At 38.8% G+C, this 17,285-nt stretch overlaps 1 protein-coding gene across 1 annotated transcript in view; it reads left to right on the top strand.

The window, feature by feature from the left end:
- TMEM135 (transmembrane protein 135) overlaps window positions 1-17,285 on the top strand; it is a 183,241-nt gene that overhangs the window by 29,756 nt on the left and 136,200 nt on the right. The window contains exon 4 of the mRNA XM_032991083.2: window positions 11,362-11,395. Within this exon, the coding sequence (XP_032846974.1) occupies window positions 11,362-11,395 (34 nt within the window). The remainder of the gene's footprint in view (window positions 1-11,361; window positions 11,396-17,285) is intronic.

Here is a 17,285-nt window from a genome sequence, read left to right on the forward strand (position 1 = left end):
TGTCATTAAAGGCAAGTGTAAAACAGGTCTCATGAATTTGGGCCAGTAGCTATCATTGCAGTCTAGACTGCTCCAACTTTGGTGAAAGACTGAAACAATATGGACAGTCTGGTAGTACAACATAATTTTGTCTACTTGAAGGAATTTGTATGTTGTTTCATCTTGCTTCATCAATGATAAGTTTTTCTTTTTATAATCTTCTTCAGTGTCCTTGTGAGCAATGGACTGAGGAACTAGCAGAAATGTTCTGATATCAGCTGTTGGCATTTTGGATATTTGACTTAAAGTTAGAAAATAATAAGTTCAAACTGGATTTGGCAATAGCTTCTTTCTGTCTTTGGTAGGTGAAATGTCATGTTAATGTCTGTCAGACCTTTAGTATGGCTTGCTACCTTTCTAAAGACTGTTTACATTGGCTTCTGGCACTGATGTTCCTTGGGATCCCTTGTGTTCCAGGCCCTTATGGATGTAGGCACACTCTTAACAGCATTAATTAATTTTCTGGACAACTAATTCATAGTTCCTAACTGGATTTGAAGCCTGTCTTTAATATGACTTAATATGCTGTCATTGAGGCTTTAAAGGGGAAAAAAAATGCAAATGCCACTATGTTGGCAAATAGAACTCCATACCTACTTCTGTTGGAAGAGCTGGTCTGCTACATCTGAATAGCAGGGCATTTAGAAGTTAGTCGTACCATGTGAAAAACCACAGTAGTATTCTTGTTTGAGTTGGATTGATTCGTCACGTTAGCTTTTTCTGCATATTGCTTCAGGTATTTTGTAAACAGTGTAATCTGATCAAAGATGTAATCATTAAAACATTATGAATCTAAAGAGAAATTAGCTCTAAGCATGCAAACAAAACAATAGCTACTGGTTTGACAGACTAGAAAAAGCATTGGGCTGCTTAAGTCTTTTGAAATAGATGAAAAAAACCTGATAATTTGAATAGTTTATAAAAATATTTGTGTTGCGGAATGGACCGTCTCAAATTGGGCACGGAGCAGGACTTGGGGAGGGAAAGGCAGCTGGTTTGAGGGGCTGCTTGGGAAGCCTTTGGAGCTGCTTCTCACTGAGCTGCCGTGGGCTGGGTTTGGGATGTGCAGATGGGGTATGGATGAACGGTTCTTAACCTGAGATTGGCTGGAGGGTAGAGGAGAACAGGTCAAATACTGGATGAATTTCGACTGGTGTTGGGACAACCCCAAGCTGTCTGCTAGAGTAGTAGCCTTATATAAGAATTTTTTTCTTCTCTTTTTTGTCCTTACTCCCAAAATATACTGACTACGTGTCCAAGGCCAGTGAATATTACACATCTCTGCGACTCTGAAATTTCCATGCCCTGTCTTGCTCTTCTTCCTGATATTTATTAACAGTTCTGTCCATCGTGTCCTCTTTTGCTATGAAGCAGTAGTGACTGCTAGCAGAATACATAGAAGCAGTGACCCACCACTGCTAAGGGTCCCCAGAGCAGTTTTGCTTAAAAAAGAGGGTATTTGCTTTTGTGCCCTACACTCATACCTTCCAGACAGAGCAGCCAAGGAGCACGTGTTGTATCCTGCCTGAGAAGGTGCCCAGAAAATAACTGTGTGTTTTCTTTTTGATTGACTGAGCTGATTAAAAACAATTCTGTATTACTATCAACAACCCAAAGAAATTGTTATTTGGGGCTTTACTTAACACTAGATAGACCTTTTATACCAAGAATGTTAACAATTTAAAAAAATTACTGGAAGTCCTTCATTTCTTTTCCTGAGGCTTGGTTAACTTGTTATTCTTCTGTTATCTACTAGTCAATCCTTTTATGAAACTAATAAGCTTTTTGGAATCTGATTTTTATCTCTTCATGGAATCTTGTGAGGTTAAATCACACTTTAATTAAGAGATTTTTTCCCCTCTGTAGGTCAGCCTTTGTTTTGACCCTGGTGGCTTTGTAGACACCGTAGAGAAACTGGGAGAGGAAGAAGAGGGAAGGAATGTTGAAAGAAAATATGTATAAAATAGAGTATAAAACAGTTAAAAAAATAAACTATAGATGTTTTCTTGTGTTGCAGTAGTTGAAAACTCTGTAAGAATTATTGGTACTAATTTAACTGGAATGTATTACTGTAGATATATTTTCTTTTTGGCTTCTTTCCCTTTCCAGCTTTCTCATACCCTTTCTTTGGCATGTGTTCAAATCATAGAACATGTTGAGTTTATTTTCTTTCCTTTTAAGAACAACAAATTCTGAGTATTTGCAAGAAACCATTTTACTTAAAGTGTAATGTTAAGTAAAGTGAGTATTACTGATCTGTGCTTTTGAACAACTTCAGTTTCTACAACCTGTAAAGTGTCCATTTCCTACTTTAAACAACCAAAAATTTTGAAATAGAAAATTCCTTTAAAAAACAGTGAGTCGTGGGTCCTTAAACTGTGTATTTTGACATGAAGTTATGTGCCTGAACATTATATTCGTGTGAAAGACTTGCTACTGGTATTTGCCAAGCTCAAACAGTAATAATTTTCTTTTTTGAAAACTTCTTGCTTATGTCTGTTTTCATAATTTTCAGCATTATTTTGAAAGCTTATCCATTCCTGCTGATTTTAAGTGAACTTTTGCACCAGGATTTCGCTGCTGGCCTCCAGCTGTCAGTAGGAAATCGGTGGGTGTGAGAGATTAACGATACCCTAAACATAATCTGTGGTATATGTGTTATTACAGGGTTGCAATCGCAATTCCAGATCTATAGTTGGTTAGCTTGTGGTGTCAAGCTGCTGTAGAGCAGAAAAAAAAAAAACCTCTTCATTTTGACCTTTTACTTTTCAGGGGAAACCTGTGATTTGTGTGTTTGATTTAATTCTGCAGGTTATAAAGTGGTGTGTTTTACAGTGTGTGGGGGGGAGGGAAACTTGGGGGGAGGAATTCTTCCTGTTTTTGCAGACCACAAATCCTGTCTGGGGAGCCATTACAAACTATTATGCTAGCTTCTTAGTTTGTGTTCAGAGATTAAAGCCAAAGTTAACTCTTTCTGCCTGCCTGCCTGTCTTTCTGCCTGCCTGTCTTTCTGCCTGCCTGTCTTTCTGCCTGCCTGTCTTTCTGCCTGCCTGTCTTTCTGCCTGCCTGTCTTTCTGCCTGCCTGTCTTTCTGCCTGCCTGCCTGTCTGTCTGTCTTATAAAAGGACAAATGTTCTCAAATTTTATTGTAACAAGTCAGTACAACGTAAGTTATGTGTTCTTTTCTTTTTACATTCCACCCCATATATACCTTTGAATTCAGAGATTCCTTTGAAAGTAGTTTTATTTGTGATTTCTTAGACATGTAGAGAATCTGAAAAGGGATTATTTGTTAAAATAAGGTGTTAAAATATAGGTGAATATGCAGCACTCAAGGTACAGTGGTATTTGTATAAAATTCGAACTTCAAATTTGAGGAAACTTACAAAAAAATTTTTTTTTGATAAATTGACTATGTTAAAGCTACACATAGTTCAGATCTTGTAAGAAAAGGTAAATTTGACTTGTTTCATTATAGTACCTATTTATTCTCAAGTCAGACTTGTTGGTTTGACAACAGTAAGAATTTTTGGAAAAGCAAATAGTAGGAACATGATGTTTTGGACTGGGGATGAAGTTAGAAAGCTTTATAGCAAAGCTAAAACTATTCTTGTCTTAGCAGTGAGTTAGATATTTTTACTTTGTGTGTCTTTGCCCCCGCCCCCCCCCCCCCCCACACTGTTTAAGTTTACTCTATGTGTGGGGAAACAACCCATCAGTGAGGCTGTTTAATCAGAGAACATGCTATCTGAATTGCATGCATAAAGATTTTTAACATTCTGCTTAATCCATCTTCAGGCTCCTTCTAGCCATCTCTACTACTAACACCTGCTGTATGCTGGGTTACAAGAGCTGTAGCCGGGTATGGGCCCTCGGTGTACTTGCCCCAGTATTTACCTCACCCTGTGGTGTGAATTTACTGGCTCACTGTTACAGCTCACACCTAGAGCTATTCTCACTGAAAAAGGTGCCTGTTTAGACAATTTATGTGAATTTTGTAAGTAGTGGTATTAATCTTACTGTAGTTATTTCCTGTTATTTCTGACTTGGTCACTTATTTCCCCTTTAGGTTTGAGCAAGAATAAAGTGATTATAAAAAACAAAAGACTGGTAAAAATAAATGCAATTATAGTAGTTCAAATATGTTCGTTTAATTGCAGTGAGTGGTTAGATTTCAGGTGTCTACTTGGAGAGGTTTATGATTTAACTGAAACAAGGCAATAGAGAAAACAGTGTTTAAACTTTGTATTGTCAAAAAAAGTTCTTGATGAGAAAGCCACAGGGACTGGAGTGCTGCGTATTAGACAGATGTACAGGGCAAAGCAAAACATATGACAGGAAGAAATACTCTCAGGGAGGAATGAATATTGACAAGTAGCTTAAAAATGACAGGTACCCACCTCTCTTCCGTGGCTTCTTAGAGAAAGAGGAGTTTGCTTTTCTGTTGAAAACTTTCTTTGAGTGTTGTTGTGGTTTCAATAATTAATTTATGATAAAATTGCCATGAGCATAAACATGTTGTAAGGATTCATCCCACCTTCAGGCAAGGTTGATTTTTGTTGTTTTTGTTGCCTTTTTTTTAGCTTATCAACAACTCTCTATTTAAGGAAAACTGTAAATACATTGAAGGAAAACCATAAATAAGGAGAGAGAGAACTGTCAGTGAGTTTCATAGGAAAAAACATCTTGCTTGTATTTAACAATTGATATTTTGTATGATTTGCTATTATATGAAGCAAAAGCTCATCCTACTTGTGAAAGTAATTATTCTTTGAACTTCAGAACATGTCAAGCTAAGTAAGACAACATTGTTCAGGAAACTGTTCCACAAACAATATGTTGGCATGCAGATCTGTACAGTTGTCATTGCTTCTAGTGTCATGAATAGGATTTTTAACTCATGTGTAAGGGGAGTTGGACTTGGACCTCAATCAAGTAAGTTTTCAAGAATTGGCAGCACTTACATGAAAGTATAAATACCTTTCTCACAGGCAGATGCATTCAAAGTCTGAGCGTGGCACTCTGATTTCTTTGACTTTAAAACACAGTTGTTTAAACATAGAATAGGAAATCTTCAATCTGTCTTTTGTTGCCTGTATTTTCATTTTAAGTCCTCGAGGATGAGTTCTGTAAAAACTGGAACAGTACCAGTGAAGAGCCATGAGTATGATTAAAATGTTAGGCAACATTGTGGGAAAACTGAAGGCATGCTTGCTTTTTGTTTAAGAAATGGTATGTGAGTGACTTGGTTGAACTCTGTAGTGTTACAGCGGAGGTAAAGGTGTAACTGGTTTCAGTGACTGTACAGATTCTTGTCTAAAGTAGGGTGCAAATTGTAAAGGTAACTAGCATTAGAATAATTTACCAGTGGTTGTGGTGACTTTGGAAATATTGAAGACAGATTTGATCTTTTTGATGAGGCTAATTCATTAAAGAAAAGTTTGTGTTTTATATTAGTTAGGAAACCAGATTGTTTCTCACTGTAATCACTTCTGAGTTTATAATTCATGGAAAAAATTAGGTATGATATTTTGAAGTTGCTTTCCACCTTTTTTCCCAGAGAATGATAGAATTTTTCAGATGAGCCTTGGTAAGTCAGCTAGTGCAGCTTCCTGCTTGGAGCAAAACTAGCACTGAGTTCAGAGCAGTTTAGGGACTTGTCTGGTCAACCTTGCAAACCTCTGAGGGCAGAGGTCCCACAGCCTCTCTGGGGCCCTGTATCAATGCGTGGCTGTCTTGATGGAGAAAATCCTGTTTCCTCAGGTCGAGTGAAAATCATCCCTGCCATGCTTGTGGTCCTCCCCACTGGCTGATCAATCCTGGTTTCTACTGGGGACCAAAACCAGGCGCTCTGTGTGGTGTAGTGAGTGCCAAGTAAAGGGGATTAATCATTTCCCTTGACTTTCTACCTACATTTCTGGTAATACAGCCCAGTACACTTCTAGGCTTCCTTGCTATTTTTATCCTATAGCTTTTTTTTTTTTTTTTAAGTTATTTTAGACCCTTTCCTTTGGGCAGTGCAATCACAAAAATATGTGGTTCTCTGCTGAGGTTTATAGGCCATAGTTGAAGAGCTATTGCTGTTAGAATTTGGTCTAAATATTACCAAGTTGTCTGAAAAGCAAATTTTATCAAGTGAAACACTTACTCGGGGCAGGTATAAATGAACAAGTGAATTACCTTCTGGAAGCCTGTGTTTTGTTCTAATTTAAATATTAAAAGTGGAATCCGTGAGATTGGAATTGTTCAGCCACAGATGACAACCTGTACTGAGTAACTAAACTCGGAGACATTGCTCAGTTCTCTAACAAGCATACAAGAAAATTCATGTGAAAGTGTGAACTGGAGGGGGGAAAAAAGTTTTCTAAAAAAAAACTACTGCTCTTTGGTACTTGAATTATAGAGTAATTAAAAAAATGTGACTGCCTTCATGAAATCCTCCTTTTCAGGTAAAAGATTCCAGTCTTTTTAAGACTTTTTCAGAACAGTTTTTCTTTGGTTCTTTAACTCAACAGAGTGGCAGGATGGACTTGGTGTGCCATCCCATCTCTTGTCCCACAGATGCAGCTCTCTTGGATGCCGACTAATGTCCTTGTCCTAGTTCAGCATTGATCTGCCGCTCATGAATTTTGCCCCTAGCTTGTGTTTTTCGTTCCTGAATTAAACCAGAGCAAGATATGGGAGATACTGTCATTTGAAGAGGTAAGAAGGAGGTAGTGGGAAGCCAAAATGAAGATCTTGGTGAGAGCAGCCTCTGGAAGTAAAGGGCAGGAGACAGAGATGACAGAGGAGGAACGGGCAGTGAGGATTTGTGTGCATCTGCTTGGGCTTTCCCATAGTGACCTTGCCAGACCATCACTGGTGTAACTACCTGCTGATGTTGGTGCTTCTGAGATTAATGCTCAGCGCTGGTTCATGGACTTTGAGGGTGAAATGTTAGCCGTTTATTAGTATCTTTAAACCTTCCCAAAGCAGGTGTTTAGACATGGCCAACTAATTATATTTGTTGTTTAATTATTTCCTGCTCATTTCCCAATTATAATCTTCTCTTATTTACCAGCTGCAATTTTAGTACAGTCCTTGGGTTGTACCAGTGACCCTTTTGTTTGGCCTACCTCCATCTTTCTGTCCTGTTTTCCATCAGCTGTCATTGCTACAAAATAGTGCAACATTTTCTGAACTTCCACCCACTTTTTAACAGTGGAGTTCAGGGTTGGGTTAGACTTGCTGGATCACCAGGAAGAGTGTCCCCCCTTTTTTTTTTTTTTTTTTACTTTCCCCTTTTTTTTTTTTTTTTTTTTTTTTTTTTTTCAGGAACATAGAGCTATTTATTTTTAAAACAGTCACAGATTTAATTTGAAGGAAAAAAGTTTCTGCTTAGAGTTAGCCAGGGCCTCATACAGCAGCAGATAGAGACAGGCTTGCCTCAGGCACTTTCAGATGATGTCATCTAGCAACTTGATGTATTTTCAGCTCTAGAAGTTACTTTCTTATGCACATTTGTTGTCTACATGTTTTCCCTCCTCTCAGCCACCCACTTCTCGCATCGATCTCATTGCAGCTGCACTGCAGCTTCCAATTTCTTTCCTTCCTCTTCTCTAGCCCCTTTTCCTTTCTTTGTCTTTGCGGTTGGCAAGTTGCATTCTACACTTAACCAAAAGGAACCACAATAAAAGTTAAAACTTTGTTAGATCAAATTCTTAGCTTTTTAGTACTAAAAAAGAAAAAATAATTCAGTGAGAGGCTAAAAGACCCTGCCTGCATGTCGTTCCTGCCTGCGTAACATGGAGGCTAAAGGAGAGAATCCACCAAGTAAATTACGTGCACATACAATAGTTATGCTGTTTTGTACACACATACATATAATACAATTGTGAATGTACATGCTATACTCTTAAAGCTGCATCTGTCACTCAGTAGCTGGTGGCAGCTTCTCGCAGGTAAGTCTGTTACTGCAGCATGTTACTGAAGTTTGATGTTTTCCAGAATACTTCAAGTATTGAGTTACCAGGTTAGCTCTCATGGGTAAATTTGATTCCGTGTTTCCAAACAGCTGAGTATTCGGATATTGATCCTAAACTTCTAATACTATTGCAGGGGTGAAAAAAAAAATAATCCAAAGAACCTGAAATATCCAGTATTTTTCCCTCTGAGAACAAAATAAAATAAATTTTAGAGTACAGAGAAATGTATTGGCTGCCAGTTTGGTAATCAGAAGGGTCAGGACACCAGTATTAATTTATCATCTGAGCTAATTGGCTGAAAGACTAGGTGACTGTTTACAGACCAGCTTGAGAGTTGAATTCATCTATTACATGAGGTGAATTTTCACCCCTTCCTGGTCAGAAATATCCTGCAGTATTTTGATGCTTTATTGCAAATTGTAGAGGTCTCTTTGCTTTAACATCTACAGACCCTCTTTCATATCTGTTGTAGTTTTGTTTCTTCTGTGCCACATCCTCACCAAATATTTAGATTCAGGGTTTTTTTTCCTCAGGTTTCTGTGCTAGTGTTGTTTCCAATACTTGGACATAGCGGTACCATGTGGAAAATGTATGCAAAGAGATTTGTAACTCTACTTTAAAAAAAAATAAAAACACAAAGCCCAAACTGATTTCACTAGTTAAATTTTTGAACTTAAGCCAAATTTGAATCTTCCCCGTGAGTAGAGAGCAACTTGTGGAACTCAGAATGGTGCATCGTTTCTTCCTGCAAATTCAACATGATGTGAAAGCACTAAAGCTCTTAAGTGAAATATATCACTGTACCTTAGATATCTCCTGTGATGAATCTTGATCTGGATGTGTGTCCTGGGTTTGAGCGAGTGGTTGGGTTTTTGGTAGCAGGGGAGGGGGCTATAGGGACAACCCCCTGTGAGAAGCTTCTTGAAGCTCCCCCAGCTCCAAGTCAGCTCCACTTCTGTTTGGAAAATGAGACATTCAGCTGCGCCTCTGTGATAACGTATTTAAGAAGGGACGTGGTGAGGAGTCGGACTTGTGAGGAGGAGTTGCAGCAGCTGCATGAACACCAAGGTCAGTGGAGGAACAGAGGATGAAAGGAGGGGGGAGGTGTGCCGGAGCAGAGACCCCCCTGTATCCTGTGGTGAGGCAGAAGGGCGGCCCCCCCTGCCACTCATGAAGATCTACAGTAGAGCAGACACTGATTTATGGCCTGTGTTTTTCTCCTGGTTGATCAAGGTGCTGTGCCCAAAGAAGGCCGGGGCCTTGTGGGAAAAGGCAGCCCCGCTGCTGTAATTCAGCGCTGGGAGGATTGCAGCATGCGGGGGTGTCTCACACTGGAGCAGCTCGGGAAGGGCTGCAGCCGTTGGGGGGAATCCAGTTGGAGAAAGTTGGTGACCCACGATGGAGCAGTGTGGGGAACGCTGCAGCCCGTGGGAGGGACTCATGTTGGAGAAAGTTTGTGGAGGACTGTCTCCTGTGAGAGGGGGACCATGATGGAGCAGGGGGAGAAGCCTACCCCACCGAAGATGGAGGAAGTGGCAGCACAGACTGCACCCCCCTCATTCCCTGCCCCTGTGCCACTTTGGGGAGGAGGTAGAGATATCGGGAGCAGAGCTGAGCCCGGGAAGAAGGGAGGGGTGGGGGGAAGGTGTTCTCAAGATGTGACAGTGTTTCTCACTGTTACGTGTTGTTAGTGTCTGTAATAAATCTATGTTCTTTTTTTCTTCCCTTAATGAGTCATGACCATAATGGGTGTTTTGCCCCTCCCGATCCTATCTTGAACCCCAAGCCTGTCTCATCTGTCCCTTCTCATTGCCAGAAGAGAAGGCGGGGAGAGTGGCTGCGTGGTGTTTGGCTGCCGACCAGGCTCAAACCACGATAATGCATAACTTGACAAAGTTTTATAAACACCTTAACATTGGGTCAGAAAATACTGAATAAACTTTTTTTTTTCAGATGGTTGAAGCCTATGAGCTATGCAATAGGAATTTATGTTTTCTGCTACCTGTTATTTTCTTTTGCTTGCTTCTTCAGCTGATGGGATAGCAAGATATCTTCAGCTAATGTACTATTCTCTTATGCACTCTATGAATGCTTCAATATGTAGTGTCTCATGACAAAATGGAACATACAGGCCTGGGTTGGACCTTCTGTTATTCATATAGTAGCAGCATAAGAAAATCCTGAGTGATGTGAAGACAAAGATGAGATCAGGTTATAAACTCATTTCCATGTTGAGAAATTTTAATGGTTAAACACGTGGTGCCCTCTATGCTATTTTCAAGTTTTGTGTGTCACAGCAGTGTGGACAATAAGAAAAATCTTCATACTCCAAGGCTGACAGTAAAATGAAGAGATTAAGAACAGCATTTCAGTAAGAAATACTGAAGCTGAGTTTTCCAACCTTTGGTGACAGTCTATAAGCTAATCTTTGCAGAAGAGGAGGAATGAATGAGGGCAAAGCAGATCTGCCATGATAACATTTTCTGCTTTCTCAAGGCCAATGGTGACTTGTGAATGATACACAGAAAATAACTTTTTTTTTAATCTTGACCCTACAGTGATGTCTAATACAATCTGTTACTGGAGTAGTTCACATCTGCATAGTCAGGAGTTCAGTTTGTGCTGCAGGAGCATCAGTCAAAGTGTGAGAGCATGAGCTCAAGTTTATACTTTTCCTATCTAAATAGCAGTGTGAGCTATGGGCTGAGATAGAGGAACAGATATGAAAATAGAAGTGGGGGTGGGGGAAAGAAAAAAATTAGTTAAAGGTTAGAAGCAAAAGTGTTGGCAGCTGTGCCAGGGCACTGTTGGCATTGTGACTCTCAACGAGAAAAGGCAGGGCATGCTTGTTTGAGCCAGTATTTCTGCATCATTGGACTCGGTAGAAAACGCTTTTCATGATTAAGCAGAAGGGCTGAGGCACCTTGGGTTACGTAGCACTGATCACAAAACAGAAGCTTACACACAAGCATCTTTCTGTAAATTCACAATTTAACTGAGGCTTTTCCCACAGTTTGTATGCTTACACTACCAGCTCCTGTGCAGGCTATCATTTTGTGGTAAGTGCTGTCTAATTCAAGGTGTCTCACCCCTTTAAAGGCTTTAGGACTTGTACAGTAGCAAATCGCTATATATAACTTGGTTCATGTAATTTCTCACCCCTCTGGATACTGTGCTATCAAGGTGCTATTTTTGGATTCATATTTATTTTTCTATAGGGTGGTAATGATTCCTCCTCCATCAGTAATCTGTTTTTCAAACCCCTGTTCCATAAAAAAATACTTAATACTTAAAGTATTTTTCTTCAGTGTACAAAAAATGTTTAATTAATTTACTAATTTTATTATTTCTGTTTATAGGAGAGGTCTCCTCACAATTTACATGGCAAATCAAGTAAGTAGTCCTTTATTTCAAGAATAAAAATATGTAAGTTCCATTGGAAATGTATCTTGTCTAAAACTGATGCACAGATTCATTGCTTTTTTAATGCTTCCAGGATGACAAATCCTTTTATTGAAAATTAATTAATTAGGTGCTCAGACTCCCAGTAACATGTGGGAACAAGATTTGATTCCTGCAAGGAAATCTTAACCTTGGAAGGTTTGAAATTTTCCTTGAATTCAGAAGAGCAACTATGTAGAAACTCCTCATTCAGGAAACATAGGTTATAAGGATGGTGATGATTAGTTGGTCATGCCATCATTCATTTGGAATGCATTCATTTGGATATTCTCTTCAGCATAATAGTTTATTTTAGACAGAAATCTTTGGTGAACTCAGGGCTACCAGGATTTGCTTCATAAACTGCCCTTGATCATGACATACTTATCTTGTCAGCAATATGTTTAATCACTTTAAACGTTTCCCTATTTGTTTTGCTTGTGTTTGGTTTAGAACTTTATAGGCTTTGATAATATTCACTTATAAATTTACTAGCCCTTTAAAACATTTATTTCTGTTATCTTTAGATTGCAGAATGCCCCATTCTGAAAGCTGGCAAATCTTAATCATTAGTGATGGAAGCAAGATTGTGAAATTACACTGCATTTCTTGTATTCTGTAAAACTAGTGTCAGATCTATTCAGATATTCATTGAACTAAATGTATTCTTTTGTTTTGTTTCACATTTTGCTAAACTATGTTTTGCAATCTGATCAATAACAATTGAGGCTTTCTTTGTGATTCTTCACATGTACCTTTTTCTGGTTAGACAGACAGGAGGTACTTGTAATTAGGTTTATTGGTTATAATAACCAGTTGTCACGATTGTTGCAGCAGTGAATTTTTATAGTCATATTAAGGCTTTTAAATTAGAAAATTTTACTTCTGTTGTCCTGTTGACAGTGCATGACAATTTGTCCTCAGAGACGAAGGTACTTACTGAAAAGGGGAGAGGTGTGTTAAAGTCTTTATGCATGGCTGCTGTTTCTCAGTTCAGTGAGTGAAATGCAGCAGAACATGAAAGGCCGTGGGCCTAAGGACTCTTGTTCTAAAGGTGACATTTTTATTGATTTCTAATCTGGAGCTACTAGAAACATATGAATAAGTGTCATGGATAATTTTAAGTAAGTCAGTGATTATAGATTTATGTGTACCTGAACTCCCCAGTGGCTTTTCCTTGTTGCTTACATAATAAAAAGGCAGATTAAAAATAAACTGTTTAGGTTATATATGTTCTATGGAAAAATCGAATAAAAATGCTGTCTTAGACTAGGTTTCTGCTAAATTGAAACTATTCAACAGTGTACCTCAGGGCTTGAATTTATTTTATTTTTTTTTTTTATAAGAACTAGAAATAAGTACAGCAGTGAAGGATCTGTAGTTTTAATTTTGATATGCAGCATATAAAATCAACTTCTGAGCTTCTCACTGGAAGTCAGTCAAAGATTTTAGAAGTAAATTAATATGCCTGAGCCCTAACATTGTTGAACATGTGGGTTTGGAAATTTTTAACTACTTACAGTCTGAGACCTGATGTTTCTATAATACCCTGGAGCAGCGTAGCAGCGGTCAGTGCTGTGGACCACACAGAAGCATGGAGCCTTTCAAGTTCTATTTTGGATTGCACGTGTTGAAGAAATTTCTAGGATTGTAAGAGGTGCATTGGTAATGAACATATAAGATGATCCTTCATGGATAAATTGAGATCAAAAGGAACACCAAGATTCCAACAAAAAGTGGAAAGTGAAATGTAATCTCTTCAGTTATTTTTATCTGGAAAAGTAGATGGTATTAATGACTGCCCATGAGTAAGACATATAGCTCTTGTATTTCAAAACGGTTATGGCATACTTCATTGTGAACAGCTCAACAGTTGAGTTGTTGATTTTCCATTGAAGAAACCGTGTCCTTGGATTAGGATTTTTTTTTGTGTTGCAAACAAACAAAGGCTGCTTTCAATATACAAGATAGAGAGAGACTAATTTGGACTACAGTCACTTTGATGTAAAACTTCTGAGAAAAAAATTTAGGAAAATTGATATATTGTTATTGAAATGCTACACCAAAGAGGCAGTTATCCTAGTATATGCTGAACTACAAAATGCATTTTTTTCAGAAAAAAATGGAAGTTTCTTTATGTTCTATGTTTGAAATTCAACCTGTGCATTACCGTACCAAAGGATTTCTTTGTTTTGTATTCTGGCTTCTAATGTATGGTGTTGTACTTAGAAAACTGAAAGTTTTAATACTAACAAGTTGCTCTTGAGGGTCACGGGTTAATGGATGTAAAGCTCAAGCATAAGCTAAGGCAGCTGGATGCAAAAGGCAGCGTGATGCTGTTGAGGACTGGCTCTTGAGTGTGATAGGAGGCAGAGGTATAGGAATCTGGCTCAGCCGTAGAGAGATCATTAGGGAGTGGAAAGGTATAAATTTGATACATAAGACAACTAAGGAAGAAAAGGAGGCAGAGAAGTACAATCTAAAGGTGAGAAATGAGAATTTATTGTGGCAAGAGACATGAAGGGACTGGAGCTGGACTGATGTAATGGGAATTGGTTTGTGGGAGTGTTACAGGTATAACAAGTGGAAGAAAGATGAGAAAATGTAGAGTCTATTCTAGTTAAAGCAGTGAGCAAATGATAAAGAAAGCGATAGGTTTGCAGGGAAAGAAAAGGATGAAGTTTAGTGTAATTAATATGAAGAGAAATTTATCAAGAACCCAGAAAGAAAGACGGAGAGAGAGGATATTTTTGGAGTCCTGGATATCGGAGTTGGAGAAATTGTCAGCAATTGCATCTGGATAAGGTTTACACAGAAATCTGAAGATCCCATGTTTTATTTATTGCTATGCTGATGTTAGGTCATCAGCATCTCTGCCATTTATGAAGTACTGTACATAGGTCCTCATATACCAAGGAAGAGATACTGATTTAAAGTAAGAAATATACAGCCACACTTGTCAGCACTAGTATGAAAGCAAGGTGGGGAGGAAGGGTGCATCTTCCCAGATGCAGTGCAATGCATTTATCATACATTAAAGACTGCTGATAATGAAGAGAAATGCTGAGAGGACAGTCAAGAGTGTAAGAAGAATGCAGTAAGGGAAGACCTTCAAAATTTTGTACATCCATACTTGGGACGTTTTTTGAAAAACTTCCGAGAGCTACTGTGACCATGTTCACTTTTAATAGCCTGCTAATGAAGCTGAGAGCTTGCTTACCTCATTGCTGTTCCTTTCAGTTTTACCAGCTCCTTCCCTTGCCTATGTCTGCTGCTTCAGAAATACTTTTTTAATTTGTATTTCAAGTCCAATTAAGAAATAGTTAAAGCTACCGAGAAATACTGTTCGCCTTAAACAAATACTGAACCAAACAAACTGATCAAAGCTATTTGGGTGATGCTCTACTTCTGTATATGATAGAGAACAAGTAATACAGCTGAGCACAAAGTTTCTTGCAGTTTTAAAGTAGTCCAAGCAGTTTCACAGTTGAATTTTTTTTTCAGTTGCATAAATAGACTAAATCTGGGTTCGTTTTGGCTGTATCATTGTTTATTCCAGCCAGTCAGTTTGAAGGCTGCATGTAAGTTGTGCTCTTAAAGCTTGAAATATTTGGTCTAGGAGCATGCAAAAATGCTGAAGCACAGATTTAAAAAGAAATCCCTCAGGATCTAATGGAGAAATGAGTATACAGTGTTCCTCAGTCAGCTTTAATCCAGATATTTGTATGTTTTTTTTACAGGATGGAAGTCATAGTGATTCAAAATTTCACTAAATCTTCATGCTTTGCAGTATTTAAAAAAAAACCACCAAGGCCATTAGCCTAATTTAAGATATATGGCACACACAGGCAGCAAAGTAAATACCAAGATTGACAGAGATGTGGCACAATATAAAACATGGTTCAAATGTTTGAGGCCAATATCACTTTGCATATACGCTAAATTCTGTATTGTTTCATGCTTTGTGGGGATGGCATGTGGAGGGATGAAAGAAAGAAGAGTGAGAATTGCTATGGCAAGAGACAACAACAGGAATCCACTTGTAAGCTGTGCGTTTGCTGATCTTGTTTTAAGCTTTTGCTAAAGGCAGACTGGTAATACTGCAATGCGAAGGTACTTGGATGCAAGAAGTGCTCTGACACTCTGCATTCCTGAGTGATTTTTCTCACCATCTTATCAAATGCTTTCTGTACAAAATTGCCAGTGTGTATGAGTTGTTACAGATGTTTCAAGAAATACCTTGTGCCAGTTTGACAGCTGCAGTTAAATGCGGGAGGATACTATGAATAATACAGGTTGAAGGTGTTGGTGTTGTTTTTTTTTTTTTTCTTTTTTTTTTTTTAAGCAATGTGCTGTTTGACTATAAAATCATGTTTATGATTAGCATAACTTGTACCTCTGAGAAATTATCACCTAGTGCTGTCAAATGCTATAAAACATTGTGTACCAATTCAGAAATATCCTTTAAAAATAAAAAAAGCTCATGATTGTCACTGCTTCATTGATAATACTGTAAAAAAATTGATACTTAACATGTCCCATTTGTTTTGGCAAACCAGTATATTTGGTTACACAGTTTATTGTAACACAAAAAATGTTTTCTGTTTAAACTTACCAAACTGACATTTTATAAACAAGGCACTGACCAGCTCCTTTTCTTCTCCATTGGGAACAATTCTGTTTTAGTCAAAAGATGGAGGCAATCCAGAATGAAGAAGGGTGGATGGATTTACTTTTAATCAGTACATATTTTAAAGTTTTCAGAAGCACTGGGTTCTAGTAAAGTGGATTTGGCCACTTGCTCCTTTTCTTTTTAGATAATTAAAATTTTGTTGCGTGTTTTCATGTCTTAGTATTAACATTATACGAAGACTGCCAGGATGAAGGAGCATAGCCATTCTTTTAGCATATTAGCCAAGATAGGAATACCTGAAATTTTTTGTAGTTTTCTAATATTTCAGAAGTAATCTCCATACTGAAAGTGCATCAAGTAAATGCTTGAGACACTTGTCTTCCAGGATGCTAGCTGTCCTCCTGCTACCAGATCTTCCTTGCTTTGTCACTGTTATCTGCACCCTTCTTCTGGGGTGATGGTGGCTTTGGTTACAGCAGCAGCTGGCAGGGACCATGTATATTTTTTTCCTCTAATGCTGCCCAAGGTAGATTCCCCTTTCATTCCTTGCGTTGTCCCCTTTTGAGTCAATACTGTATCAGCTGAAGTAAAACTATTGCACCATTGCTTAGTTCCTCCTTGCAGGAGAAAAAACAGAAGTACGAGGCTAGATTTGTTGATAGAATAGTAAATTGTCTTATTTTCTCAGTTTTATAAGTTATTGTCCTGGGTTGAGTGAGTGGTGGAGTTTTTTTCTGTAGCAGGGGAGGGGCTGTAGGGGCAGCCCCCTGTGAGAAGCTTCTCTGTTTGGAAACTGAGCCAATCAGCTGCGCCTCTGCGATAACGTATTTAAGAAGGGACGTGGTGAAGAGGACTCGGACTTGTGAGGAGGAGTTGAAGCAGCTGCATGAACACCAAGGTCAGTGGAGGAACAGAGGATGAAAGGAGGGAGGAGGTGTTCCAGAGCAGAGACCCCCCTGTATCCTGTGGTGAGGCAGCAGGGTGTTCCCCCCCCGCCACTCATGAAGATCTACAGTGGAGCAGACACTGATTTATGGCCTGTGGCTTCTGCCTGGTTGACCAAGGTTCTGTGCCCAAAGAAGGCTGGGGTCTTGTGGGAAAAGGTAGCCCCGCTGCTGTAATTCAGCATTGGGAGGATTGCAGCATGTGGAGGTGTCCCACGCCGGAGCAGCTCGGGAAGGGCTGCAGCCGTGGGAGAGACTCCAGTTG

This window comes from Tyto alba, unplaced genomic scaffold (genome assembly GCF_018691265.1).
Source record: "Tyto alba isolate M040663 unplaced genomic scaffold, T.alba_DEE_v4.0 Super-Scaffold_2, whole genome shotgun sequence".
In the NCBI taxonomy this organism is placed as follows: Eukaryota; Metazoa; Chordata; class Aves; order Strigiformes; family Tytonidae; genus Tyto; species Tyto alba.